General features: G+C 36.1%; 1 protein-coding gene across 6 annotated transcripts; it reads left to right on the top strand.

Moving 5' to 3' along the window:
* The first annotated feature begins 1,465 nt into the window (after positions 1 to 1,465).
* Positions 1,466 to 26,730, top strand: Rab5 (RAS oncogene family member Rab5). 6 transcript variants are annotated; one of them, XM_089740176.1, is made up of 6 exons: positions 1,466 to 1,674; positions 6,026 to 6,286; positions 8,714 to 8,786; positions 20,633 to 20,849; positions 21,859 to 21,979; positions 22,856 to 26,730. In XM_089740176.1, exons 2-5 carry the CDS (start codon positions 6,039 to 6,041, stop codon positions 21,960 to 21,962), a joined length of 642 nt encoding a protein of 213 aa, XP_089596302.1. In that variant the 5' UTR covers positions 1,466 to 1,674; positions 6,026 to 6,038; the 3' UTR covers positions 21,963 to 21,979; positions 22,856 to 26,730. The 6 variants fall into 6 exon arrangements, with proteins under 6 accessions (XP_089596302.1, XP_089596300.1, XP_089596303.1 ...); XM_089740174.1 differs by having other exon boundaries at positions 1,467 to 1,674; positions 6,036 to 6,286; XM_089740177.1 differs by lacking the exon at positions 1,466 to 1,674 and adding an exon at positions 1,753 to 1,949 and having other exon boundaries at positions 6,036 to 6,286.
* Positions 26,731 to 27,339: the final 609 nt, after the last annotated feature.

The raw sequence follows: 27,339 nt of genomic DNA, 5'->3' as shown, positions 1-27,339 counted from the left end.
ACCAAAAGAGAACCAGAAATACTAAAAATCCATTATACTTTTATTTTGCTGTCGTCTTACAATGTAAAAACATGAATGTTTCCTTGATTAAACAATAAAATAATAAAAAGAAACCACAATTAATTAAATAGACCAATGCTTTTTTTTTTAAATTAAATTCGAAAAAAAAAAAGTTATACTTAAACTTCTTTATCTTTATGTTGGGTAACATTTTCTTAAAGTTGTTTTGAGCCCATTAACTTGATAATACTTTTGTCAGGATCAAATATGTGACACCAACTGTCTTAACCCCTCTTTTCCATGCATGATTGCAGCAACATCCTTCGTATTAAATCGATTTCGATCTTGATATTTAATCCTATTAATATCAGAAATTATTCTTTCTACTTTGACCTTCGACAAAGGTAGTATCGTCATTTGCTTCACAAATCGGGACAAATCGCCATACATTGGTTTGCTATTTGCATCACAGATTTGGCCGACTTCACCCCAAAACCTATCCACCATAAAAGTTTGAGACGTCGAACTAGAAGTTGACCATAAATTAGACACAGAAACATCTAATTTTGATACCCTATATTCTTTGTCATTATTTTGCATGTTTTCTGTTGCAACTACAAGGATATCGTGATGAATGGGACATCGCGATATCCTTGTGTATATTTATATTTCACTTTAAGCTCCATTATAAAAATTCTCAATGAAGGAATTCCCACTGGTCTATCACACTATGCTTAAAGAATGAAAATTAAATAGTTACAATTCATTCGATGAAAGGGCGAATACCCCGAATTTATCTGTTAAGCCAAAAAAGGTATTGGAATAACTGAAAAGCGTGGATTCTACTAAAATATACCAAATAATTTTTACCTATAAATTCTGTTGCCAGTGCCTCAAAATCTACCAAAAAAGTAGAAATCTACTAAGTCTGGCTTAATTTATGGCCGTACCTACCTACGCAAGTTTTTCTTAAAGGGTTTTATGACCTGGTGACTAAGACCTTTAGGTCAAGTCGTATTTTAATTTATATTCTTATTTTTATGAAAAATGATAATATGGAGTGAAATGAAATGAAAATGATTAATTTGAGAAATTAATCAACTGAGATGAAATTAACTAAAATGAGGTGAGATGACTGAGACAGACTTTTTCAGTGGACTTTTTATAGGATCCCGAGAAGTTACGTCCAGTGGCTTTGTTTTATTTTCCCACATTTGTGCACTTTCACACATATTAAATAACACACCGTTAACAAACCACCGTTATTACACATTTAAACTTGAAGAAACACTAAATAGACAAAATAAAACAAATCACACAACTTCACTCCTTGCCTTCGAAATTGTGTTTAAATTTTCAGAGAAAAAGAAAATCTCATTAGTTAATGGGCTGCAAATGTCTTGTTTCCTTTATAAAAGTATGAAAAAGTGACATTGATTGAATGTCATAGTGTGCCATAGACAATTTCTTGTGAAACATCTTGCTCGCTCTCTCGCTTCCATGTTTGTTCGTGGTCATTTTGGATTTCTGTTCTAGATTTTCCAGTTTTTCATTTACGATTAATGATTATATTTGTTTAAGTGTGTAATTAATGATAATTTCGGTGTCACGGCGACTTCGTGAAGATCTGTCGCCCAAGAAAAAGTTCAGAACGGAGCTACAATAACAGGGAGGGTACGTCTTTCACATCCTTTTAATCAAGTAAATGCGTCATTTTATCGAATATTGTTGAAAGTGTGCACGAAACTTAAAGTCTTCGGGTAATTGTCTGGTGGTAAAGTCGGTCATAATTGCATTGTCTCGGTGATGATCCCATTTGAGTGATTTCGTGACGTTCAGCTGATTTTAGGAGGGCGTTGATTTAATAATTTTGTTAACTGTTAATAGGAAACACTGTGATACGAACAGAGACAGTTAGTGGTTAGTCATAACAACAGACACGTTACGGGGTTCGTATCCGATAAAAATATTAAAATGTACACATTTTTCGTAATACGTGAAATGTGCCGAGCGCCTTACTGATAAGTGTCAGTGTAGGATCTTTTGTTTCTTTGTGATTTTGCGACGATTAAATGTTCGAGATAACGTTGTTTACCGTTTTCATCCGATTTTCAACTTCGCCGTCATTGTGGCAAAGAGGTTTTATTGAATTGAAGAAAAAAATACAATGGCACATTAATTCCTTGTTCATGATCAGTGAATGCTTTTTTTCTCGCTCATTAGTTGTCGATGGTCTCGAATTGTGTTTTTGTTGGTTTGTTAGTTGGTGAGTTTTTAACTGTTTTATTTTCTTTGTTAATGCTTAGGCTATCATCACTATTATGTCTATTAAGAAAGAGAAAGTGAGGCCTTCATTATCTGTAATTCAATTAACTCAGTCATATTAGCAAATTGATAAAGATATGAATGGATAGTAGAAATGTAAAATTGCATTGTTCAAAATGAAAATAATTTTCCATTAAGTAATTACAAGTATTAGTCTGAAAAATAGTTAATTTACTAAATTTATATTTATGTACAAAGAAAAGTCAACGCACAAAGTGTAAGGGAAGTATTCTCAAAAACAAAGACATTTTATAGTGTTGATGTTTCCCAAGGAGGCAAAGTAACTGATTTTTTTGTGCAATGTTGCAATATTAACAATCAATAAAAAAATCAGCTGATGTGTGTGGTCCATTGTTTTGTGTCATGAGGGTCAGGGGAATTTCTGACTTTGCTGTCGATTTATGCTACCATAATCACAAGTTACATTTTATTCAGTTAGATTGGTCTTACGAGTAGAATGCTTAATGATCTCAACATCACTCAGATTTGATTCCTGGGTGGTACAAGTTATGTTTGTTAAAAATATTTAATATAATCTCGTCTTTCATCAATAAATACATTTTTTCTGTGATCACCTTTTGTGTATGGTCTAAGAAGCTCTTTTGATTTAACTACTCTATTTATTTAAAATTATGGGTTAATGATCAGCATGAGTAGGTGGTTCTGTAATAGAAAAAGCACTATTGAGTTGACAACTTGTGTGAATTTATCTATATTTGTAGTGTAAAACTGCTATGTTGCATTTCTAAGTGGACAGGGATGACGACACCAGCCAATACTTGTAGCTACTCTTTACTGATTGTTCTTTATCTCTCATAGAGACATATCAATGACTAGACATTGATTATACAGTAATTTTCACCTTGTAGCATAGATTGTGGAATTATGGACCTAGACTGGTGCACCATAGCAAAATTTAAATTTAATGTTAAGCTATTTTATTGTTATTGTTATTGTTACAGCAGTGACAGTGTGATTGTATAATTATTATTACATTTACTGTGATTTGTAGATAGATCTGCTTGGCTGTGTCCATGATTAAGGGTGACTACTTATTATTTATGAAATGTAAATATCAGCAATTACATATTATTTAAGTTGGATGGAGTCTTAAGCTCTATCACCTAATGTGTTTTACTGTCATAATTATGCACATATACAAATAAGAAAAATGCACAAAAATATTCGATATCATTGTGGCCTAGTGAATACAAAGCTCCATGTCTTCATATCAAGCGTTGTGATTATGCCGGTGTACAAATGTCGCTTGCAGGTACCAATTTTAAGAGATTCCATTAAAATACATGCTTAACTCATGCTCATGATTGACTTTCACAATGAAGGCATCATGGAATACTCAAGTCTTGAGATGGCTGTCTGCATTCACATGTGGATATCTATAGGTAACAACTTAAAATCAGATGGGATACCGTTCACCCGCCGTTCAAACAATAATAAAAAAAAGAAAAATTAAAAACATGCTAAAACTGAGATTCTAATCTATAAAAAAATTCATAAAACTTAGGTGTTATAATTCTCTTATCATTGTGAATGATATGATACCAAAAAGAGCTATTAACCTAAATTGAAATAAACATGTAGATGAACTGAATTGTCTGTATTTTATTGCAAAAAACTCTATGTTAACAAATTCAACAACACTAAGTCTAGTTTTTATCGATGAATTGAATGTAAAAAAAACTTGTTCCACTAACCATAATACTAGGTACCGTGCTTAATATTGCTATTGGTATTGAAACTAATAATAAGCTGAGTTTTTTATTAAATTAAGTTAGTTGTCTGGTGGACTGCCCTCAGTTGTTACTACATCAGAGTACGTAATGCTGTGGAGCATATTGAACATGGTAGTTTTAAGTTAATGAACATAACAGATGTTCAAGATATTTAAATGAGAGCTGAATACACCACATCAATTAATACCAAAAAAATAAGAAACTAAACCACAAGATATACTAGTATAGATTACATACTGTACATGTATATTGAACACATAATTTTGGAGAATACATAATGAATGGGAAAATATTAAATTTAACAAAGTTTAAGGCAATCAATTTTATCACAGTGAAATTCTAGTCTGGGCATTGTTCGGTTTAGTCAAACCAGCCACAAAAAGAAAACATTTCTAATATAATCACTAAGGTATTCCTCTATGACACATTATCTGTGTATCAACATGTTTGTCTGTAACCAGGGGCTTCTAACCTTGAAATAATAGGCTTATGTAATTTGAGCTAAAATAATACTAATTCAGCTGTCTGGTTGGTATAATTTTTGTGTTGTTTTTATCTTTTTGATTAGATATTGAAGTTAATTTGATTTTAATGAGTTATTTAGTTAAAATATTATCAAGTTATAAATAGTTAACATTTATATCAAATAAGGAAGTGTAATAAGAAAATTGAATTAGGAATTGTTTGCTATATATATAGTCCAGTTCATTAATTCGTTCGCCTTATTATTTTCGGAGTCACACGACAATACGCGTTATTATATTCTATCTAGGGGTGAAATGTTATTTCGATTAAGCTACATTTTTTAACTTTACAGAAAAGCCATTTAAAGTTTTAAATTTGGAAAAAAATATCATCATAAAACACTTCTTCAGCTATTTTAATGGGGTAAACTTCTCTAATTGAAGTTCAATTAAAAACATCGAATTGTCGATACTAATACTAAATAAGGCGGACCTTTAATTAGACCAAAGATAAATGTCGCGTAATAAGCGAAGTGTCGCTTATACCAAATAGTCTTTCACTCCTTGATTATACGTATGCTTATTGTTTAAAAAATCAATTATTTTTTCAACATGTATGTAATATAAATTTTGGACAGGTTTATCAAACTCAACGAACATTCGATGCTAATTGATATATTGAGAAGTTTTCTAGTTTTTTTCAATATGTAGTAGGCTTATACTTGCAAATGGACTCTTCACTATATGATAAGGTGTAATATCTCAAGAGGTGTCGTTCGAATCTAATTATACTAGGTATTAAACAGAGAGGTGTTTATTTTACTTTGTTGCAATGAAAATAGTTTTTAGAACCATTGTGTTTTGCAACCAGATGAAATGAAAAAAAAAACGACACTAAAAAAAGATAGACATATATATAGGACTTAGAATGCGGGCTGATGGCATACCTACTATATAAGTTTTCACTTCTACTCGGAAATGAAACTTTGAACTGAAATGAGTAACAATATACATCTAATATACAGATGTACCTATATGTTTGTCTCTTCTCATTGTAGGCGATGAGATAAAATATGTACTTCGGAAATTTTCACTTTTATACCGTGTGAATTACACGTAGGTACACGTTTTTGTTTGGTCTTGAAGTGTTAGTGGTTATTGTGTTGCTTCAACGAGCAAGGCGGTGGATTCGCATTTTTTAAATTTTTTTTATTGTTTAGAAGGGTGGACGAGCTCACAGCCCACCTAATGTTAAGTGGTTACTGGAGCCCATAGACATCTACAACGTAAATGCGCCACCCAGCTTGAGATATAAGCTCTAAGGTCTCAGTATAGTTACAACGGCTGCCCCACCCTTCAAACCGAAACGCATTACTGCTTCACGGCAGAAAATAGGCGGGGTGGTGGCATCTACCCGTCCGGACTCACGAGATGACCAGATAATTATCAGATCGCATAATTGGATAATAATATAATGAGAAGTTCCTTACAGGATATGGCGACAAACAGGACCGGAGCCGCACAAAGGCCCAATGGCGCTCCACAGACAAAAGTCTGCCAGTTCAAGCTGGTGTTGTTGGGCGAGTCTGCGGTAGGCAAGTCCTCGCTGGTGCTCCGATTCGTCAAGGGACAGTTCCACGAGTACCAGGAGAGCACCATCGGGGCTGCGTTCCTCACCCAGGCCATTCGATTCGACGACACCACCGTTAAATTCGAGATCTGGGATACAGCTGGACAGGAGAGGTCAGTTGAGAGAGAGCGAGAGAGCATGCTAAAAATAATGACGTCATACTTCTACTTCTCCCTGCACCGGTCTTACGCAACCGCCACTCAAATTGTTATGGTCTACCCACTAATAAATATTGTAAAAAAGCTGCCGAGCGCGAGCACACAACGCAAAACAGGTTATAAAAAATTTTTACCTTTACTCTGAGTCAGTCGAATAAAAATTTAAAACAATTGAAAACCGCGTTGTATAAAATTAATTCGACGATGCAAATTCCATCCTGAGATACGGAGTCAAAGTCTAAATTACGTTGCTGCATGGGTAATCCTCTTATCGGTCTAACAACTGCTAATTTCTTATCCGATCCAGGCGTTGGGAAAACGCAAAGTCGTCATCGCCCGAAACATGTCTTGTCGGTTCTTGCAGATCCACTTTCGATGCTTTTAGACTCCTCAAGCACCGGTCACCGTCCTCGTCAATCGTTTCGATTATGACGAAGAGTTCGACGAGCGAATTAACCCATAGACACAGCCCACTGAGTTCCTCGTCGGATCTTCTCAGTGGGTCGCGATTCAGATCCGGTGGTAGATTCTGCGAAGCACTGCTCCTGCTAAGTGTAGCGTAAGCTAGTGTTAGCAATTTCACTCAGTTGAGCCCGTGGGCTCACTCACCTGTCCGGACGTAGCTGAAATAGCCCCTAAGGCTACCGGTGATAAAGAAGGGGGAAAATTGCTGGATTGGTATTGATATATTATTGTCCTATTGCCCTATAATGTAGTAATAGTAACAAAGGATGACTCGATCGTTGTAAAAATGTGTGTAGCCTTTCCACTGGTGGTACAGTGAGCCCGGCTGTGTAGGCTCCACCGTCCACTCTATATCTTCCGCTCATTTTGGTTTGAACGATGAGACAGCCGATAAACAATACAATAGAGACTTACACCCGTATCTTTAGACGTTTCGTAAAATAGTCCTCCACTCTTAACTCATCCGATGATGCTCGAGAATTCCCTCCAAACTTACTCGAGTTTGGTATTTTTAGTCGACCATTACAATATTCCTCAACTGTCCTCGAGTGAGGTAATAATGATGAAAATTTGATCAAGCTAGCATCAAACCCATAGAGTTCTGTAGTCTATGGTCATTGTTTAATGTCAAAGTCAAGCTGCCGCTGTCTGTTTGACACTAGATGAACTTGTTTGATGTTTTGGTTGCTGAGTTATTCGTAAATATGTGTGCGTGCGGTAAATCTGAAAGTGTATTATTTATTTTCTAACCTATTATTATTTTAGATTTCGGATCCGGCTTTGTATTTTTATTCGCCGCTTTTGTGTGATTTTGGTTGCATCGTGTTGTTGAAGTGCTTTTCCACAACCACCAGTTTATTATTATATAAATAAAACTTATAATCGCATTGACTTTATTTATCAGGTAGTAACCAAAATATGACTCTTATGTAGGTAAATAAAATAAAGAGTTTCAAATGTCTAAACTCGAACGTTCCTCAAGGCTGGTTTTCTATCAATGTCCAAATAGTATGTGGACCGCAACTGGAAATATATGATATTGTTGTGCAATGGCCTGGATCTGTGCATGATTCCCGCATATTTTGATAATTTAAGTTTGATAATATTTATTAATAAAGTAAATAGTTCGAGTTTAGACATTTGAAACTCTTTATTTTATTTACCTACATAAGAGTCATATTTTGGTTACTACCTGATAAATAAAGTCAATGCGATTATAAGTTTTATTTATATAATAATAAACTGGTGGTTGTGGAAAAGCACTTCAACAACACGATGCAACCAAAATCACACAAAAGCGGCGAATAAAAATACAAAGCCGGATCCGAAATCTAAAATAATAATAGGTTAGAAAATAAATAATACACTTTCAGATTTACCGCACGCACACATATTTACGAATAACTCAGCAACCAAAACATCAAACAAGTTCATCTAGTGTCAAACAGACAGCGGCAGCTTGACTTTGACATTAAACAATGACCATAGACTACAGAACTCTATGGGTTTGATGCTAGCTTGATCAAATTTTCATCATTATTACCTCACTCGAGGACAGTTGAGGAATATTGTAATGGTCGACTAAAAATACCAAATTCGAGTAAGTTTGGAGGGAATTCTCGAGCATCATCGGATGAGTTAAGAGTGGAGGACTATTTTACGAAACGTCTAAAGATACGGGCATTAGACCTCGTGTTGGTTCATTTGTGTTGGTCATAAATGACACTACCTACCTACCTACTCTTAATGTCTCTTCGCTTGTGTTGACCACAAATGAAGCTACTCTTAATGGAAAGATTACAGCTCCATATTAGCTCTGAAGGTGGTATAATTATGCGCCTATTAGATATAAACAAATAAATGTATTATTTGTGCGTTCAGTGGAAATAAATAACTGGTTTGTTTTCTTTCATCCAGGTATCACAGCTTAGCGCCGATGTACTACAGAGGAGCCCAATCCGCTATTGTAGTATATGACATAACTAATCAGGTAAATATGCTTTTTTGCTTAGTAGACGCGTATTATGTGACCGTAATCTTATTAAAGGAAACTCTAAAGACATTTCGTAACAGTCTTTTGAATTGAGTTAATTTTCGCGACTTGTAGGTGTGTTTAATGCATTTTGTATCTAACATACTTAAACTATTTTGTTGGTGTTTGGTGGAACACACCTTTTATATCAGATCGCATGACTGGCGATTCGCGACATAAATAATGTTATATGAAATGTATGCTTTTTCACTACAGTGCAAAGTATATAGTGCTTACAAAATGATAAAAAGTAGCTGCTACTGAAGCTTTATGCCCGTGCTTCGGGACACCAGCTCCCAAATTTTGGGGCTTGTAATTTTTTAATTAGATAATAGGAATCGCCGTACCTACTTTAATGTACCGTAGTGTACATACCGACATTATAAGATACGATTTGATAATGTTAAGTTATTTTTAACCTGTACATTTTAAAAAGTTATGAGTGTTTAGTAGTAATAAAAATGGTTAGTCATTATGGTTAGTAGGGACAGTGATGGATTTAGGTCTGATGCCACCCCAGACCCTGTTTATCGCGCCGCCCTTAATGTTAGAAAAAAAATTGCTTTAATATTTTAAACATTAAACTGAACTCATTTTCAAAGGAGACTGCTGTCTTCTTTTCGTTACTGAAATTTTGGGCTCCCCAAATCACTGTGTTGGGATATTTAATAATAGTAATCATGGGAAATTGGTGTGCGTTTGTAGATGGAGGTGTATGGGAGTTTTGTTTATCGATGACTTGGTCTGACCAGGGTGATGATAATATATGCCGGTGCCAAAATACGCGCGCGCCACCGGGAAATATACCGGTTTTTCGCCATGAATCAACCGATTCATGTTTTGATTTATGTTCGTTGACTGTTTAAAAACATTTCTGTTACATATTTTAAAAGATTCGAGTTCTGTATGTATATTCAGACATTTATTAGTTTTGAAGTTGATAGCAAAAAAAAGTCAATGCTGTCAATGCTTAGCAAGTTTTTTTTGGCAAAGTTTTGTGACATTTTTAGTTATGATTTTTTATGCATAAATGGGTGGGCGAGCTTACAGCCCACCTGGTTGTTAAGTGGTTACCGGAGCCCATAGGCATCTACAACGTAAATGCCGCCACCCGCCTTGAGATATGAGTTCTAAGGTCTTAGTATAGTTACAACGGTTGCCCCACCCTTCAAACCGAAACGCATTACTGCTTCACGGCAGAAATAGGCGGGGTGGTGGTACCTACCCGTGCGGACTCACAAGAGTTCCTACTACCAGTAAAAGTTAAGTACTAGTTCAGTAGGGGACTAGGTCAATAACACGTCGGTGATGTTTGCCGGCCGTTTAGCGACTCTGTCCCTAATACAACACCGACTTCATCTCTCTCGAACGCGCCAATATCTGATGAGTGCGAGCAGGACGAATGGCAAGATAAATAGTGTTTTCACCTTTAGCAACGAAGCGTATCGAAGATTTAACATTCGTCCTTCAAGTCGTAACAAAATGAAATTGTTACGAAATTGAAACTTTTAATTATATAAGGCAAACCAGCTGTACCCGTCCGCTTCGCTGGGCATTTAAAATTAACATTTTTATTTCTCAACCTCGCAAAGATTCTCATCATTAACGCCCCCACAACTGGTGTAGGGAGTTGCAACACTCATATAAATATTAGCCTATCCAATAAGTACATGCATTTTCTACATGGATACCAAGTCTCAAGTCAATCGGATGCACGGTTCAGTAGTTATAATGGAACATCCGTAAAAACCACTGTAGATTTATATATTAGTATCTGATATTATTATCAATTTTATTTTGCATCTTATGAACATAAAACTGCAACAGAAGTTTGTCGGTAGATTGACGTTTTCTACAAAATAAGAAAGAAAGAAATCATTTATTCGCCAAGCATAGTGAAAATGAGTTATTACATAAATTAAAAGCAGCGTGTATGCTTTGTCATTATTTGTCATGCGAATTTTAGTGCAGTGCATAATTACATTCGAAGCATTTATTATTTACATCATTTTAATAACGGGTAAAATTCATTGAGACGGTTCCTTTCACGTATAATCTATTCATTCAGATCGAATAATTCATGTCTCGAGGACCGTATTTATGTTTTTGAGGTCTATCTGCCCCAGTAACCACTTAACACCAGGTGGACGGTGGGCTCGTTCACTGATCTATCCAATAAAGTTCCGTCCCGCCAGACAGCTTATCAGTCAATAACTGTTGGCCAATTACCTTTATTTGTGTTTTGTAAGTATTCATTGCGATGTTTTATTGATGGACCATTGTAATCTTGTGTTTTTTATTGGATTAGATAAGTAGACGAACTCCAGTCTGCCTGGTGTTAAGTGGTTACCGGCGCGCATAGAAAGATCTAGAATGCATAATTTGAGCAGAGGCACGCACTTTGCGGCGACAACGGGACGTGGTAGTCGCTTTTTTTATTGCCCTTGTAGGCAGGCGAGCATACGGCCACCTGATGGTGAGTGGTGACTTTCGCCCATGGAATTCAACATGGACTTCAGACTTCGCATGGAGTGAGAGCTCGTTTACCAGTATAAAGATAGCAATTTCATAATTTATCACGGATGAATATCTTCTTACAAGTTACAGATCAAATACAAATGTTTTTTTTATTTGCAAATACGAATGTGCGACCCTCGACTCCTCGAAGCAGTGTCATCCCTTGTGTCGAGACAAGATTTGACGAGATTTGCTAGTTTATAATCCATTATATCGCGTCTTCAACACTGATGTTCTTTTCTACCTATTCGCTGGTAGCCTAAGAGGCTATTCCAGTTCGTCCGGACGGATAGGTGAGCACACGGGCTGAACCTGAGAGGATTTGCTAACACTGGCCCTAGCAAGAGCAGTGCTTGGCAGAATTTACCAACGGATCGCAATGCCACCTGGTAAGAAGATCCAACGAGAAAACACAGCTGTGAAACAATGGCGCCTCCTGGTTCCGTAGGCGGGCCAGCTGTAGCCATAGCAATGCAATGAAGACCTCAGTCTTTTGCCCAAACGTGTGATGCACATAGTGGCGTTCTCGTTAATAATAAAAAAAAATATAACCATTAACGTCGTCGACAGTACTACTATTACACCCACTATAATAATATTAACACCATTGTGTTGAGTGTGCGAACGAAATGAGTGATTTTGTTTATTCATCACTTTTTATCTCGTTTTATTTTTATCGAAACACACAATTGTCTTTTGTGACAGATAAATGATTTCGAGGAGTTCGTTAAACTGGCAAATCGCATAATGTTATGAGCGAATGAGAAAAAAAAAAAAACTGCAATGTGACGTGTGAAATTTCGGTTAACACGGGTCAGGGTCTAGAGCGTTCGCACAGAGTTGCCTCGTCGGCCACCGCCCACGTTTCGATAACAGCTTTAATTATAAAGTGTTAAACCAGTTTTATCTATTAGAAAAAAAAAAACGAACATATTCAAGTTGGACGCGCTTATGTCGGATGAACTAGACGATCGTTGACCGATAAAATACCTACCGCGTTATCGGTCCAAAACATCAACGCGAGAGAGTGTAAGAGAATATTTATTATCACGAAATAAATACAAACTGGACAATATTAATTTTGTTAAGCAATCGTCGTGTGAATGTCTTAAGAGTCGGGTTAAGGGATTGACGGGTAATAACAGCATTCTGAGTATTGCACCGGTATACTAAGATCTCCAAGCGGAGTTTACCAGGAGTATTTTTGTTTATTTGATTGAATGATTACTAGTGGCCCGGAGGCCTTTCTAGTTTCACTAAGGCAGGTGATGAGCAAGGGCTCAGCTAGGAGGGGTGGGATTTGCTAACAGCTACCCGAGCGCCTCCAAAAGAGACCTAACAACTTACGTAGCTGCTACGCGAATGAAACTACCGGATCGGAATCTCGACCCGGTAGAAGTAGGACGCGTATTGTAAGCCATTCGAATGATGGGACGAACTTTGTGCAATTAAGATTTCGACATTCATTTTGTTATGTCTATTGGCGCTTACGACCACATAATACCAGATGTCGTCTGTCAATATACATCAATAAAAATGCTTATTATCGCTAATCGAAGCCATCGGCTCCTATTAGCTTTTTTTCCAAAAGGTTTGTCATTTGACATGACCATACCATCGCCTTAACGCTTAGCACATTGGATACCAAAAAAAAACATAATATACATTATACCATAACAGAGCAATCAAAAGGTTACGTGTTCAGATAACGTCGGGATCATCAGTTTAGGGAAACGACAACGGAACATCTTCCACCGACCTGATGAAATTGCTCGGTAGACCGACGGTCCGAATGTTATTGGGTGGATCTTGTATATGCTAGCAAATTTCTTCTTGCACATCTCGTTAGCGCGTTTCAGGCGTTTCTCAAATATCTTCTCTTCTATGATAACTACCCGCTAGGATAAGTATAAAAACAAATATTTCAGAATACAGCGGATTGTATATATTGCGGGTTGTAAATATGTATAGCTTTCTATACGACCAGTTGTCTAAATATATGCGACTTACGTTGGGGTAAGAGGTTTCATCTTCGATTGATATTGTATTCAATACCTATATTTAGTGCCATTTTGATAACTCGTGTTTTCAATAACTTGTGCTATATCTATATATATATATATATATGTAAACGAATCGCATTGTTTTCAGTAACAAAGTCACATTGACGCTCTTAATATATAACGGCGGAAGGACGTAGGCTCAAACCTGATTTGCTGAAGGCACCACTTATGACGTCAATGTGACGTAACACGTGACGCATCTACATTGCTGAGTTTTTTTTCTGTGGATAATTGGTTTACGCTAGTAGTCAGTGCGATGGCACGTAATGCAAGACGTCCTTGCGATACGTCATACCACCATTTATTTTTATTGCGTACATGTTCGATCGAGCTCACGGCCCACTTGATATAAAGTGGTTATCGAGTCCGTAGACATTATAAAGCTCCCTTTGCTTTGAAGTCTTCGTGGCCCAAAAGATAAGACGTCTGGTGCATTCGTATCTAGCGATGCACCGGTGTTCGAATCCCGCAGGCGGGTAATGAAATACGTACTTAACAAATGTTCAGTTTGAAGGGTGGGGCAGCCGATGTAACTATACTGAGACCTTAGAACTTGTATCTCAAGGTGGATGACGCATTTATGTTGTAGATGTCTATAGGCTCCAGTGACCACTTAAGACCAGGTGGGCTGTGAGCTTGTCTACCCATCTAAGCAATAAAAATAAAAACCACCTTGTGACAGGAGATGGTAGTCTGATCGTATGTACTTATTGATAGTTTTTTTATTGCCCATGTAGGCAGACGAGCATACGTGAATGATGGTGAATGGCTACCGTCACCCATGGACTTCAGCAATGCCAGGGGCAGAGCCAAGCCGCTGCCTATCGTGACCTGTCGATTCCCGTTTGTCATAGAAGTATCTCAGAGATTGCTGCTGCCACGTGCTCGTCTTTTACGACGTTTATGGGATGAAATAGGGTGTTACTATTCTAGGCCAGACAGACAGAAAGTCGAGATATCGTTTATATATAAGTCTCTTACATGTATTTTCCACGTCTATAACTTGGTTCGTTGAATGTGGAAACGTTTGGTAGCATAATGAATATCGTGTGTATAGGTGTGTCTTGTGAGGTCAAGGGCACCCGTTCCGACTTCCCCGACAGACGGGCCGGTACTGATAGCGTCGTTATCACGTAAATGTAGCACACACGGTCTAGTCAATGGACCGATATCGGCTGTCCGCCCGCTGTGGAGTTCAAATTCATTTATGTCGAAGGAGAGACGCGGTCCTAGCTCTCGTAAGCTGTTAATGGAGCTTATGAGTAGCTAACGCGATGCTAACTTCCGCCCTAACTCTTACAAAGTGGACGTCAGCATCAGTCAGTATAATATATTTATTTAAATTATTTTTTTATTGCTTAGATGGGTGGACGAGCTCACAGCCCACCTGGTGTTAAGTGGTTACTGGAGCCCATAGACATCCACAACGTAAATGTGCCACCCACCTTGAAATATAAGCTCTAAGGTCTCAAGTAAGTTACAACGGCTGCCCCACCCTTCAAACCGAAACGCATTATTACTTCACGGCAGAAATAATATGTAATAATAAAATAAATTGTATTCACATAATTAAGTAATCCATAGCCGTTTCAGGAACAAGTCATAATAATATCGAGAGGTAGCCATTTTTTTGTTTAAGCGACTTTTTGCAACTTTACAGGACAATCATTAATAAGTTAAGATTTGGAAAAAAAATTAAAACAAAAAAAATCTTCAGCTATTTGAATAGAGTAAACTTATTTGAAGTTCAATTAAGAACATAAAATTGTTGATGCTGATACCAAATAAAAGGGACCTTTAATTACAAAGACAAATATTACCCCTATCATCAATTTCACCCCTCGATATAGTCGCCCGAGTAATTTGGTTATTATACGACGGTAAAACATCAATTAGGCCAACAAACAAACATATATAATGACTGCTCTTGACCCCTAAGTCGGGACTGTCACACACACACGAGGTGTGGTCCAACTATTTGTTGCCGACGAGTTTTGTTTACGAACTAGCGGCCCACTCCGGCTCCACCCGGGTCAACAAAAATATCAATGATATTTGATGTTGTTTTATTTCTTAAATAAAAGAACACTCATTGCGGCATAACTATAATAGTTAGAGATATGCTGTCGTGACACTTTTTGTAAATAATAATGTGCTCTACAAAGTCGTAGTACATTATTTTATTCTATCATCAATAGTTTTCGCAGGGCACGCGACGTAAAGAATATTTTAGGTAATTTTTTACACCTTGGGTTACATTATTGATGTTTTAGTAAGGCTCCCTAATTTTTTTCAAAAAAGATTGTAGCCTATGTCACTCGGGAATAGTATAGCTTCCAAACATTGAAAGAGTTTTTCAAATCGGTTCGGTAGTTTCGGAGCCTATTCAATACAAACAAACAAACAAATCTTTCTTCTTTATAATATTAGTATAGAAAACTTGTGTTAACCCCTTTGCCGTGTCTGTCTATAATCTATATTAAGCTAACTACTCTGTAATTTTAAAATGTCTCTAAAAAAATTTTACGAGGGAAAATATCCTATCCTATCCTATCCTATCCTACCTACCTATTTTAATTTAACCAATTTTCTTACTTCAATTAATTTATCAAAAATACAAAACTAAACATCTCTAAACAAACTATTTTACAAATATTAAAGAAAGTTTCATAAGAAAAACAACGGGATTTCGTTGTATCATCAGATAAAACTTGTAACAAGCTATTAGTTGAAATAAATATGAAATATTATGTAAATAATTTATGAAAGTCCTGATTCAGCGCGTTACACTATTTTGATGTTGTTTGTACATATAAATATATGATTGTAATAATAAGAACTGGGAACAAATCACGCACGGTCAACCGGTCCTAATTTAAGATTCCCTGGGTACCAGAGACTGATAAACATCCGGTTCTTTTTTAAATGGCTTAGGGTTTATGCACGAGCTCACGGCCCACCTGATGTTAAGTGGTTACGGGAGCACATAGACGTCTACAAAGTTAATGTCGCCATCTACCTTGATATATGAGTCTAGGGTCTCGGTATAGTTACAACGGCTGCCCCATCCTTCAAACCGAAACGGATTACTGCTTCACGGCAGATATAGGCGGGGTGGTGGTACCTACCCGTGCCGACTCACAAGACGTCTTACCACCACTAATTACGGAAATATAATTTTTAGTACTGGTATATATGTATAATGTATTATTTTATTTGTATCAAAATACAGTTTAGCTTTGTAAAACTATAGCAATTGAGTTGCTCTTATAAAGAGAAACAACATTTAAAGCTATTGCTTCACCATTATTTTTATATCTTTTTATATTTTAATATTGCAAAAATGCTCTTTATAATCATATGTCTAATGTTCTAATGTTTCAATAATCGAAATTCTATTTATGTCATCTATAGAAGAATGATATAAATAACATATTAACCTCTTTAAGGATTAATCGTATAGAGGTTACATATGTTTAAATATAATATATACATATATAGATAAACGACCACTTAAGGAGCAAACAAACCCGTTCATCACACGAATGTTTGCCCGATGTGGGAATCGAACTCACGACCCTCGGCGCGACAGTCAGGCCCTCTGACTAGTACACCGCCAAGTCATATTAGACACTAGCTGGCCCGGCAAACGTTGTTTTGCCATATAAATTATTTCTAGGAAAGATAAATAACCTAGATACCGACTGCAGCGCCATCTGCCGGGCTGATTTGTAAATCTAAACCATTCTCGAATCCACTTGAAGGTACACAGAAAATTTCATTACAATCGGTCCAGCCGTTTAGGAAGAGTAGTGACAAACACACGCACAGAAGAAATATATATTATAACTAGTCAGGTCATAAGTATTGTCACACAGTAAAAACTTTTCTTTTAGAATGCTGGCCACAAAAAAGTTTATTGAATTCGAATTTCGAATTGTTCATGAAAATAAAAATGTATACTTTTAGAATTTTACTCATTTTTAAATATGGAGTGAACGCTTAAAGAAGACCGTGTTGCAGTTATTGCGTTGCATCGTTGCGGTTCCGCGCCAATTCAAATTTTTAAGATACTGAAAAATTTGAATATAACCAAAAGATTCGTTTATCGTACCATCAAACAATACAATGAAGACTCTAGTGTAGATGACAGGTCAAGAAGTGGTCGCCCTCGGTCTGCTAGGACTCCAGCAGTGATAAAAGCTGTGAAGGCGCGAATTCAAAGAAATCCCAAACGTAAGCAGAAACTGTTGGCCCTTCAGATGGGGTTAAGCAGAACCACGGTGAAAAGGGTGTTAAATGAAGAAGTTAGGGCTTCGGGCATATCGAAGAAAAACAGGAAATCGTTTGAATGCTCGTCTAATGGACCTGAGACTGAAGAGATGCCGCGCTTTGTTGAAGCGGTACGCGGGAAAAAAATATCGGGAAATTCTTTTTTCGGATGAAAAATTTTTTACCGTAGAAGAGAGCTACAACAAACAAAATGATAAGGTGTACGCACACAGTAGTGAAGAAGCGAGCAACCGTATTTTGCGTGTCCAACAAGGTCATTTTCCATCCTCGCTCATGGTATGGTTGGGAGTTTCTTATTGGGGCTTAACAGAGGTACATTTTTGTGAGAAAGGTGTAAAAACGAATGCAGTTGTGTATCAAAATACAGTCCTGACGAACCTTGTGGAACCTGTTTCTCATACCATGTTCAATAACAGGCACTGGGTATTCCAATAAGATTCGGCGCCAGCTCATAGAGCGAAGAGCACACAAGACTGGCTGGCGGCGCGTGAAATCGACTTCATCCGACACGAAGACTGGCCCTCCTCCAGTCCAGGTTTGAATCCGTTAGATTACAAGATATGGCAGCACTTGGTGGAAAAGGCGTGCTCAAAGCCTCATCCCAATTTGGAGTCACTCAAGACATCCTTGATTAAGGCAGCCGCCGATATTGACATGGACCTCGTTCGTGCTGCGATAGACGACTGGCCGCGCAGATTGAAGAACTGTATTCAAAATCACGGAGGTCATTTTGAATAAACTTTAGTGTCATAAGAATCTATGTTTTGTTAAGTTCATTTTGGTATATGAATGGTTACATAATGAATAAACTTGTTTCAATTAATTTACATTAAACATGTGACAGAATTTATGACCTGACTAGGTATATTAAGACTAGCTGACTCGGCAGACTTCGTAGTGCTTCAATAGATAAATAAAAGACGTAAACTTTTGTATCAAATAAACTTAAAACAAACAAAAGGAATCCGTCCGACGGGGGCCACATCAAAGGGAAAACAAAATTGTCATTTTTATTTCATTCCGCTGCATTTTCATATTTATCTACCTCTTAAACCTTCTCTGGACTTCCACAAATAATTCAAAACCAAAATTAATCAAATCGGTCTAGCCGTTTTAGTGTTTTAGCGAGACTAACGAACAGCAATTAATTTTTATATGTATTGATTATAGATTATAAGCATTAAAACGTGAATGCTAAGTGTGTGTGAACGTAATTACCCACAAACATAGTTTATAAGCGATATATATTTTTATCAATGTAAACGACCTGAGTCTGGTTACGTCGGGTGTATCTGCTATAATAAATACGACAATGAGTTCGTTGGTTCGTGATTATACGTACAGCGTCAGAGCCCGCACGGGTAGGTACCACCACCTATTTCTGCGGTGAAGCAGTAGTGCCTTTCGGTCTGAATGGCGGAGCAGCCGTTGTTGAGACCTTAGAACTCATATTTTTTTTTTTTTTTATTGCTTAGATGGTTGGACGAGCTCACAGCCCACCTAAGGAGTAAAGTGGTAACTGGAGCCCATAGACATCTACAACGTAAATGCGCCACCCATCTTGAGATATAAGTTCTAAGATCTCAGTATAGTTACAACGGCTGCCCCACCCTTCAAACCGAAACGCATTACTGCTTCACGGCAGAAATAGGCAGGGTGGTGGTACCTACCCGCGCGGACACACAAGAGGTCCTACCACCAGTTGAATCTCAAGGTGGGTGGCGGCATTTATGCTGTAGATGTCTATGGACTCCGGTAACCCTTAATACCAGGTGGGCTGTGAGCTCGTCCATTAATATATTCAATAAATAAAAAACAAATGTTCATAGATCAGAGAGGGAGACAAGCCACATGTGTTGTGTTTCATTCTTGTTTGAATCGTCACGAAACATATTTCAGTTTGGATCACGGGTGAACATACAGGGCGTTAGCAAGAGTAAAGTGGTTACAATATGTTGGCTGACTCGATGGTGGAGCACCTATTTAATTTATTGCCCCTGACTGATGAGCCGAGAGTCAATTCCCACCTCGAGCCAAATATGCGATAAACATGTTTACTCTTTGTCTGGATTTTATGTATGGTATGGTTTTATCTATACTAATATCTAAATCTACAGTGGTTTTTACGGATGTTCCGTTTTAACTATTGAACTATGCATCTGATTGACTTGAAACTTTGTATCCATGTAGAAAATACATGTTAGTGTTGGACTCCCCAATAAAATGACAAGAAATAATAATGTTAATTTTAAATGCCTAGCGAAGTACGGGCGAGTACGGTTAGTTAGTTATATTTATAAATAATAAAATACTACTTTTATTTCTTGCTTTTACATGGTACAATTTCAAAGAAAGAACAGTGTGTATATAGAATTTTTCACTAATTCAATTTATACTTTAATATATTATTATGTAGTTTTGTTTCAATATAGTTTTTATTATATTTAATCGTGGTGTATAAAGTATTTATGTCAGTCTCTGGTTTCAATAGTTCAGAGAATGCTAGTTTGGGACCAGATGATCGTGTGGTACTCTGATGACAAGTTTCATTTGAAATTAATTTTGTTACTAACTTATTAGAAATCTCATCAATAAATACAATATAAGGTACTCGCCTGCTTCGCTGGGCATTTAAAATTAACATTATTATTTATTGTTATTATTATTAGGGAGTCCAACGCTCATATAAATATTAGCCTATCCATTAAGTACATGTATTCTCTACATGGATACCAAGTTTCAAGTGAATCGGATGCACGGTTCAGTAGTTATAATGGAATATCCGTAAAAACCACTGTAGATTAGTATATTATTAGTATAGATATATATATTATAGTGCTAATAAACAGTTTTCAGAAACTGAAATCAGATTGTAATTTTTCTAGATAATCGCGATCCAATTTAACATTTCTTCTTGATTTATTATTCCAGGACACATTCGGTCGCGCCAAGAACTGGGTGAAGGAACTCCAACGGCAGGCCTCTCCGTCGATAGTGATCGCTCTGGCGGGCAACAAGAGCGACCTCGCAGCCAAGCGCATGGTCGAGTTCGAGGAAGCGCAGGCCTACGCAGACGAGAACGGGCTGCTCTTCATGGAGACCAGCGCCAAGACGGCCATGAACGTCAACGATATATTCCTCGCTATAGGTACCTACATCATATCAATTCTCAGCTATCAATATACATGGTGGTAGGACCTCTTGTGAGTCCGCACGGGTAGGTACTACCACCCTACCTATTTCTGCCGTGAAGCAGTAATGCGTTTGGGTTTGAAGTGTGGGGCAGCCGTTGTAACTATACTTGAGACCTTAGAACTTATATCTCAATGTGGGTGGTGCATTTGCGTTATAAATGTCTATGGGATCCAGTAACCACTTAACACCAGGTGGGCTGTGAGATCGTCCACCATCGTAAGCAATAAAAAAAAAACATTTGAACTAACCCATAGACACAACCCAGTGAGTTTCTCGCTGGATCTTCTCAGTGGGTTGGGATTCTGATCCGGTGGTAGATTCAGCGGAGCACTCGCTACTTTTGCTAGGGCTAGTGATAGCAAATTCTCTCAGGTTGAGCCGGTGAGCTCACCCACCGTTCCGGTCGTTATAGGTAGGGGAAAAAAAAAGAAGAAGCCACCAATATTTTCAATTGATTTTATTACAGTATTGTTTGTAGTGCATTAGAAAATAATCATTTTAAAATATCCGTTTCAATTATTGCAAACATCATGTCGTCTTCTCGCATTCAAACTGTATAATCTCAAAACTTACTAAATTTTACAAGAGAGTGTTTTAAAGGTTGATGATATTTTTACATATGACTTAAGATATTTTTAATATTAATCATGTTTCCAACATTTATTTTGTAGTTTTTACCAGTTACATTATCTGCCCTTTAAAGTAAGATAAAATTATGTATAAATTTTGTTAATAGCAGTCAAAATATAGGTAAACTAAAAAAAAAACTAAAACTAAACTACGTTCTTTTGACAGTATTTAGGAGAAAAATACTGATGATACCAAATTATTCCGCATATTAACTCAATTTCGAATATTTTTGGAAATTGTACACTTTTAATGCGAATAGACGATATTTATTCAACTTGAGTTGTTGAAGGAAATGTTGTACACAAATGTTGAAGTGTATTTGTTCGTTACAGCGAACAAGTTACCAAAGAGCGAGGCGGGGGCGGCGGGCGCGGCGGGGGGCGGGCGGCGCCTGGCGGACGGCGAGCAGCCGCGACCCTCGCAGTGCTGCAAGTGATACGCGGGGGGACACTCGTACGTACCGCACGCACGCACCGCACGCACACACCGCGTCACTCGCTATACTTTTTTTAAAGTGATTTCATGACCTAGTAACTAAGACCTTTAGGTCAAGATTTGCTATACAATACTCAAACGTGCAGTAGTTACGCGGCAAAAAAAAATATCGAAACTACTGGCTACACGGCGCGTGACGTCATTCGGAGCCACAGTAACAGATGAGCACAGATCGCTAAAACACAAAAGCCTGCACCGTGTACTGTGATTGGTGTAATGTTTGGCATGAAGAACGGTTAAAGTAATTTTTTGGTTAAAATGGTCTTGTTCCGCCACAAGTAGTTCAGTAAAGCAACACGCACGCCACAGACCACGTACGAAGCAGACACGCATTTGCACACATATAAACATATATTATTCTATATAATATTATGTCAACATTCGTTATGAACTTAATAAATATTAGTGTATCTTCGCACATACTCTGGCTGAGTCTAGTACTGGCATTCGGGGTAAAGATATTTTGTTTTCCATAGATACATAACATCTGTAGTAGTAACTTCAAATCAATTTTAATTGTATTTATTATTTACACGTATTAATGGATTTTGGATGGTTAGGAATTTTAGTACGATACTCAGCCTAAAATTTTATAATAATACAATAAGTTTCATTTCCAGTCGAGTAGTTATTGATGCTTGAATTAATAAATAAATAGACAAAACTATAGAGTCTTGTGATGTCCGGCTAGGTACACTTGGCACCATTAAATTTGATTTTTGTAAGAACGCTCGACAACAACGGACCTCTGTACGGAGCTAATAAGATTAATATATATTGTTATTATTAGATTATTTTATATGAATTAAATTGAGTTTTTAATAAACATTCCAGCTGGGTGCGGGGGCGGCGGCCGCGGCGTACGCGCTATGATACACAACACACACACACATGTATAAATATATAACATATACGCGTTAAATTTATTTATATATTTTATTTACTAACAGCAATAAAATATATTATTATAATAGTACCATAAAATTATCTAGGATAAATAAATTAAGATAATTAAAAAAGATTAATAAAAAAATACTAGCAATTTAATTCAATAGTGGCACAAGGTTCAGTTTACAGCGGACAATCGTGGTTTTCAATTTCTAATATAAAAAATATATATATATATTTTTTTAATTACCAAAAATATAAATATAATTACCGACCGAAAAGTCGATGTCTGAACATCCAATAAGTGGTTAACATTAGAACATGGATACATTTTTCAGAATCTATGATGTTAATTTTATTTCGGATTTCTGATAAATGACTTAAATCTGTTGTCTGTTCTAGATATATAAATTCTGTATTAACATTTGCGACCTATCGCCTATTAATTTATTTTTGGTAATTAAAAGTTAACAGTATAATTATTATATTGACTGAAAACCAAACAACATATTATGTACTTTAAGGCGCTGGTAATAAGGACTCAATATGTGCGCGCACTAATAATATCACTTATGTACATTCTTGTATTACTATTGATTTCAGTCAGAGTATTGCGTCTACTGAGTAAATTTGGCTTTAGCATTTATGTTTTTGATTATTTTTTTTACATAATTGTTTTTACGTTAAAAGTATATTAATGTGATCATCATTAATGAATCATAGTTGGGTACGGACGCGTTGGCGTAAAAAAATAATATAAATATATATTATATATAAAAAAAAAGTGAAACATTCAATGATACTAGTTTTTAATGGAAACTTATTTGTAATTATTAACGAGGTGTAATAAAATATTAATTTTATTATTAAAAAATATATAATAATAAAATGTAAAAAAAACCGTATATCTAATTTTTATTTCTGGCAAACGCATACACGGTATGTATGTGTGCATTACCGCTTTTAAACCGACCGGTCTCTGCTTGGTATTTAATTAATAGATATAAGCGACCGGCATTTAGTTGTATGAATATAAGTATCACACAATGCTATGTTTTAAATGATAGAAGAAACATGACTTATTAAATCGAACATCTAGAGACACTAGCGACATCTATTGATCACAAACGGAACTGCTGTGTCGTGATGGGCAGCCCTGCTATAATCATAAGAACTTGCTAATTTCTGTACGAGGAAACATTAACCACTTGGCGATATAATATTAGAACTACATGCGTTATGTAGTGGTTTTTCTTTCGTTTTTAACTTTACAATAAACTGATTACTATCTCTACGCTCTCGTGATATCTGTACTACACGCTTCATTTAAATCTTGCCCTGTTAAAATTATATACTGCTTTGATGTAGCTGAATTTCTATAAAAACTACGTTAATTCCCCTTGAGAATGGTACACTGGGTTTGTGCCCGACTCTAAAGTATGTAATTTCCTTTCTGCGACAGCCCTAAAGTTTACCTTTTACTTTTAATCTAAAAGCGAAACCAATTCACGGTATTCGCTATTACCGCCTATGTCACTCTTCATTTAACACATTACAAAAGAGTGATACAACAAGACCTTTTAATAAAAGTAAATTGTACCTCTGATCGCATTTTTTTTATGTCCTTAATAGAATTTGTTTGAAACAATTTTACAAATTTGTTACATAACCGTTAAAAAGGTATTGAGATTGCACACAACTGTAGGGAATTGTAAATGGTAATCGCGCGTGGAGTTAGCGTTGATTTTTCCAAGGGGTGTCGCGGTCGCAGCTTTGTGTTATTGTAAATAACGATTTTGTTCAAACAAAACTTTGGCACGGTCTTTATCCTACACTCTGTGTAGGTCAATGTGTGTTCGAAGTATTCCTGCATCGAATCTTATGCTTGTCCACTGCTCTATTTGTCTTGTGTCGCTACTGAATTCAGTCAAGTAAATAGTGTTTGTCTAGCATCTATTACGCGTAGTAGTAATCGATAATGTTTTTTTTTTGTTTGTTGTATAAACTACAATTAACTGTTATATAGGCCTTAGTTGGGAAAAATATACAACAATTTGTTTCTTGTAAAGCACGAATATATTATATGATCGTATCACTTTCCCTCACATTGAGATGTGCTAAGTGAGAAATCTTCTCTTTTAATTATATATTTTAAATACGAAATGAAAGGTGAAGTTGTCGCCTTTAAAAAAAAGTCAATATTTTTCCCAATTAAAAGCATAATATATAATAATATGATAAGTATATATGTTCGGAATAAGCCGGAAGTAGTGCAGTAAATTCTATGGAATGCATACATTATATATTATTATATAATCATACCATAGTTTTTTAATCATTAGTTTATTTGTCTATGGTCCTGACCCCCGACCATAGAGAATCAAATTTTAAGATCATATACATGAAAATCGCGGTGAAGGTGCATTTATCTTTAAATCGTTATGTCATTAATATTACAGTAAATTAAAAATAATTTCAAAGTTTGGTCCTTGTAATCTTTCACTTTAACTAAATTTTAATAATCATTGTTCATAAGCCTTTGCTTGTTCGCAATCTATTTGTGAATCACTTTTTGTTTGGACCAACTAGATAAAAGGAACACTTTGCTTTAGGTCTTTAGATTATCTTTGCGCGTAGCTCGTAACTATGGTTTTAATTTTTTTCTTTTTTTGTTTGCAACACGGCGTTGAGTCAAACGTCTTTCAGAATTTTCCGTTCGTTTGTAACGAATTATCGTGCATTAAAATACAATTGTTAATTGAAAATAAATCCTTAATTTCCACTTCTCATTTAGAAGTTTATGGTAAAATTATTACTAATAATAAATGTTATATATTATGTGTTATGTACAGTTTATAAATGTTCAAAATGAACGAATGAAAATTTTTCGTATTATTTTTTTAATTGTCAATTTTGAAGAAAGGTTTCCCTTCGTCCTTTTTTTTGTTAATCGCATTCCATATGAGGATTTTTACGATGGCGCTATGAACTATTTAGCAGATTTGTGTTTAAATAATTTGAAACGCGTCATTTTTATTATTTTATTGTTGTATAATTTTTTCATATCTTTTTAATATTCAAAGCACTCGTTTAGGAAAAATCCTTTTACTTCACATTTACGTATGGGGGAAATTTCCTTTTCACATTTAGACGCAATGTAATTTATTTCTAGAAACTGTGACTAAAAACTTTTGAATCATGCTCCTTTAAAAAAAATCGCTTTTGTAAATGAAATGTTTTAGATGATGCTAAAAGTTTTGAATAAACTTAAAAACAAGTAACACATAAGGTCCCTAAGTAAACTCCCCGTGTGTAAATGAATAAAGTTTTTGATTAGTTTCACTGATCACTATTTACACTTGCTTTAAAGATAGAAATAGTGAGGGGAAAAAAAACCTAATTTTAACCAGATTAGAGATAGGATGATTTCAATCCCTTAAAAGTTATTTAATTCTGATTTGTTGTGGCCCATAAGCGTAGAATGATCTGTTTATTTAGAATCATTTCAAAGTTGAACATCTAAAGTCTGGTAGATCTCTGTGTCGCCGTGAAGACTCCGGTTCAGGTCACTCAGACAACAGAAGGTTCGGGCGACACTGTTGGTGTGTCGAAGTTAATGGTTCTGGAATCTGTAGATTGCCGATTGTTAATTTAGAATTTCGCTTTATGATTTAAATAAACCGATGCATAGACAAACAGGAGAGTAGTAGATTTATACGCCTCACAAGATCATAATGTATGTTTTGTATTGTGTAAATATTTTGGATTTACTAAGATTATTATATTGAATAAAAAAATATTGTAAATGATACAAAAAAAAAGGGATGTCGTTTTATTTATTTGTCCTTTCTCGTTTCAATTTGTCGTGTTGTTGTGTTGATGTTGAATATATAGATTTTTGAACTTAAAAGTTATTGGAAATACGTATCTCTGCTAATCTTAAGTACTTATCGGAGGAATCTTTACCAGGGGCAGTTTTTCAAGTGATACTTGGTATCTGCCCGATGTTGACGAAGATTAGGCAAAAATGTTTTGAACTGCTGATAGGACCTCTTGTGTGAGTCCGCGCGAGTAGCTACCACCACCCTCCCTATTTCTACCGTGAAGCAGTAATGCGTTTCGGTTTGAAGGGCGTAGCAGCCGTTGTAACTATACTGAGACCTTAGAACTTATATCTCAAGGTGGTTGGCGCATTTAGGTGGTAGATGTTTGGGCTCCAGTAACCACTTAACACCAGGTGGGCTGTGAGCTCGTCCACCCATCTAAGCAATAAAAAAAGCTAAATTTACAACGATCAATTTGGTATTGTTTTTATTGCGCACTAGAAGCCCGTTTTTGAGCTATTTCCGTAGAAACTACGTGATTTGCGATAATTCTTAATTTAAACATAGGGAAAAAGCAAAAGAGTTAAAAAATAAAACTAGCTGGAA

Source organism: Bombyx mandarina, chromosome 04 (genome assembly GCF_030267445.1).
Source record: "Bombyx mandarina strain Sakado chromosome 04, ASM3026744v2".
NCBI classification, from domain to species: domain Eukaryota; kingdom Metazoa; phylum Arthropoda; class Insecta; order Lepidoptera; family Bombycidae; genus Bombyx; species Bombyx mandarina.
This window is presented reverse-complemented; position numbering and strand designations above follow the sequence as displayed.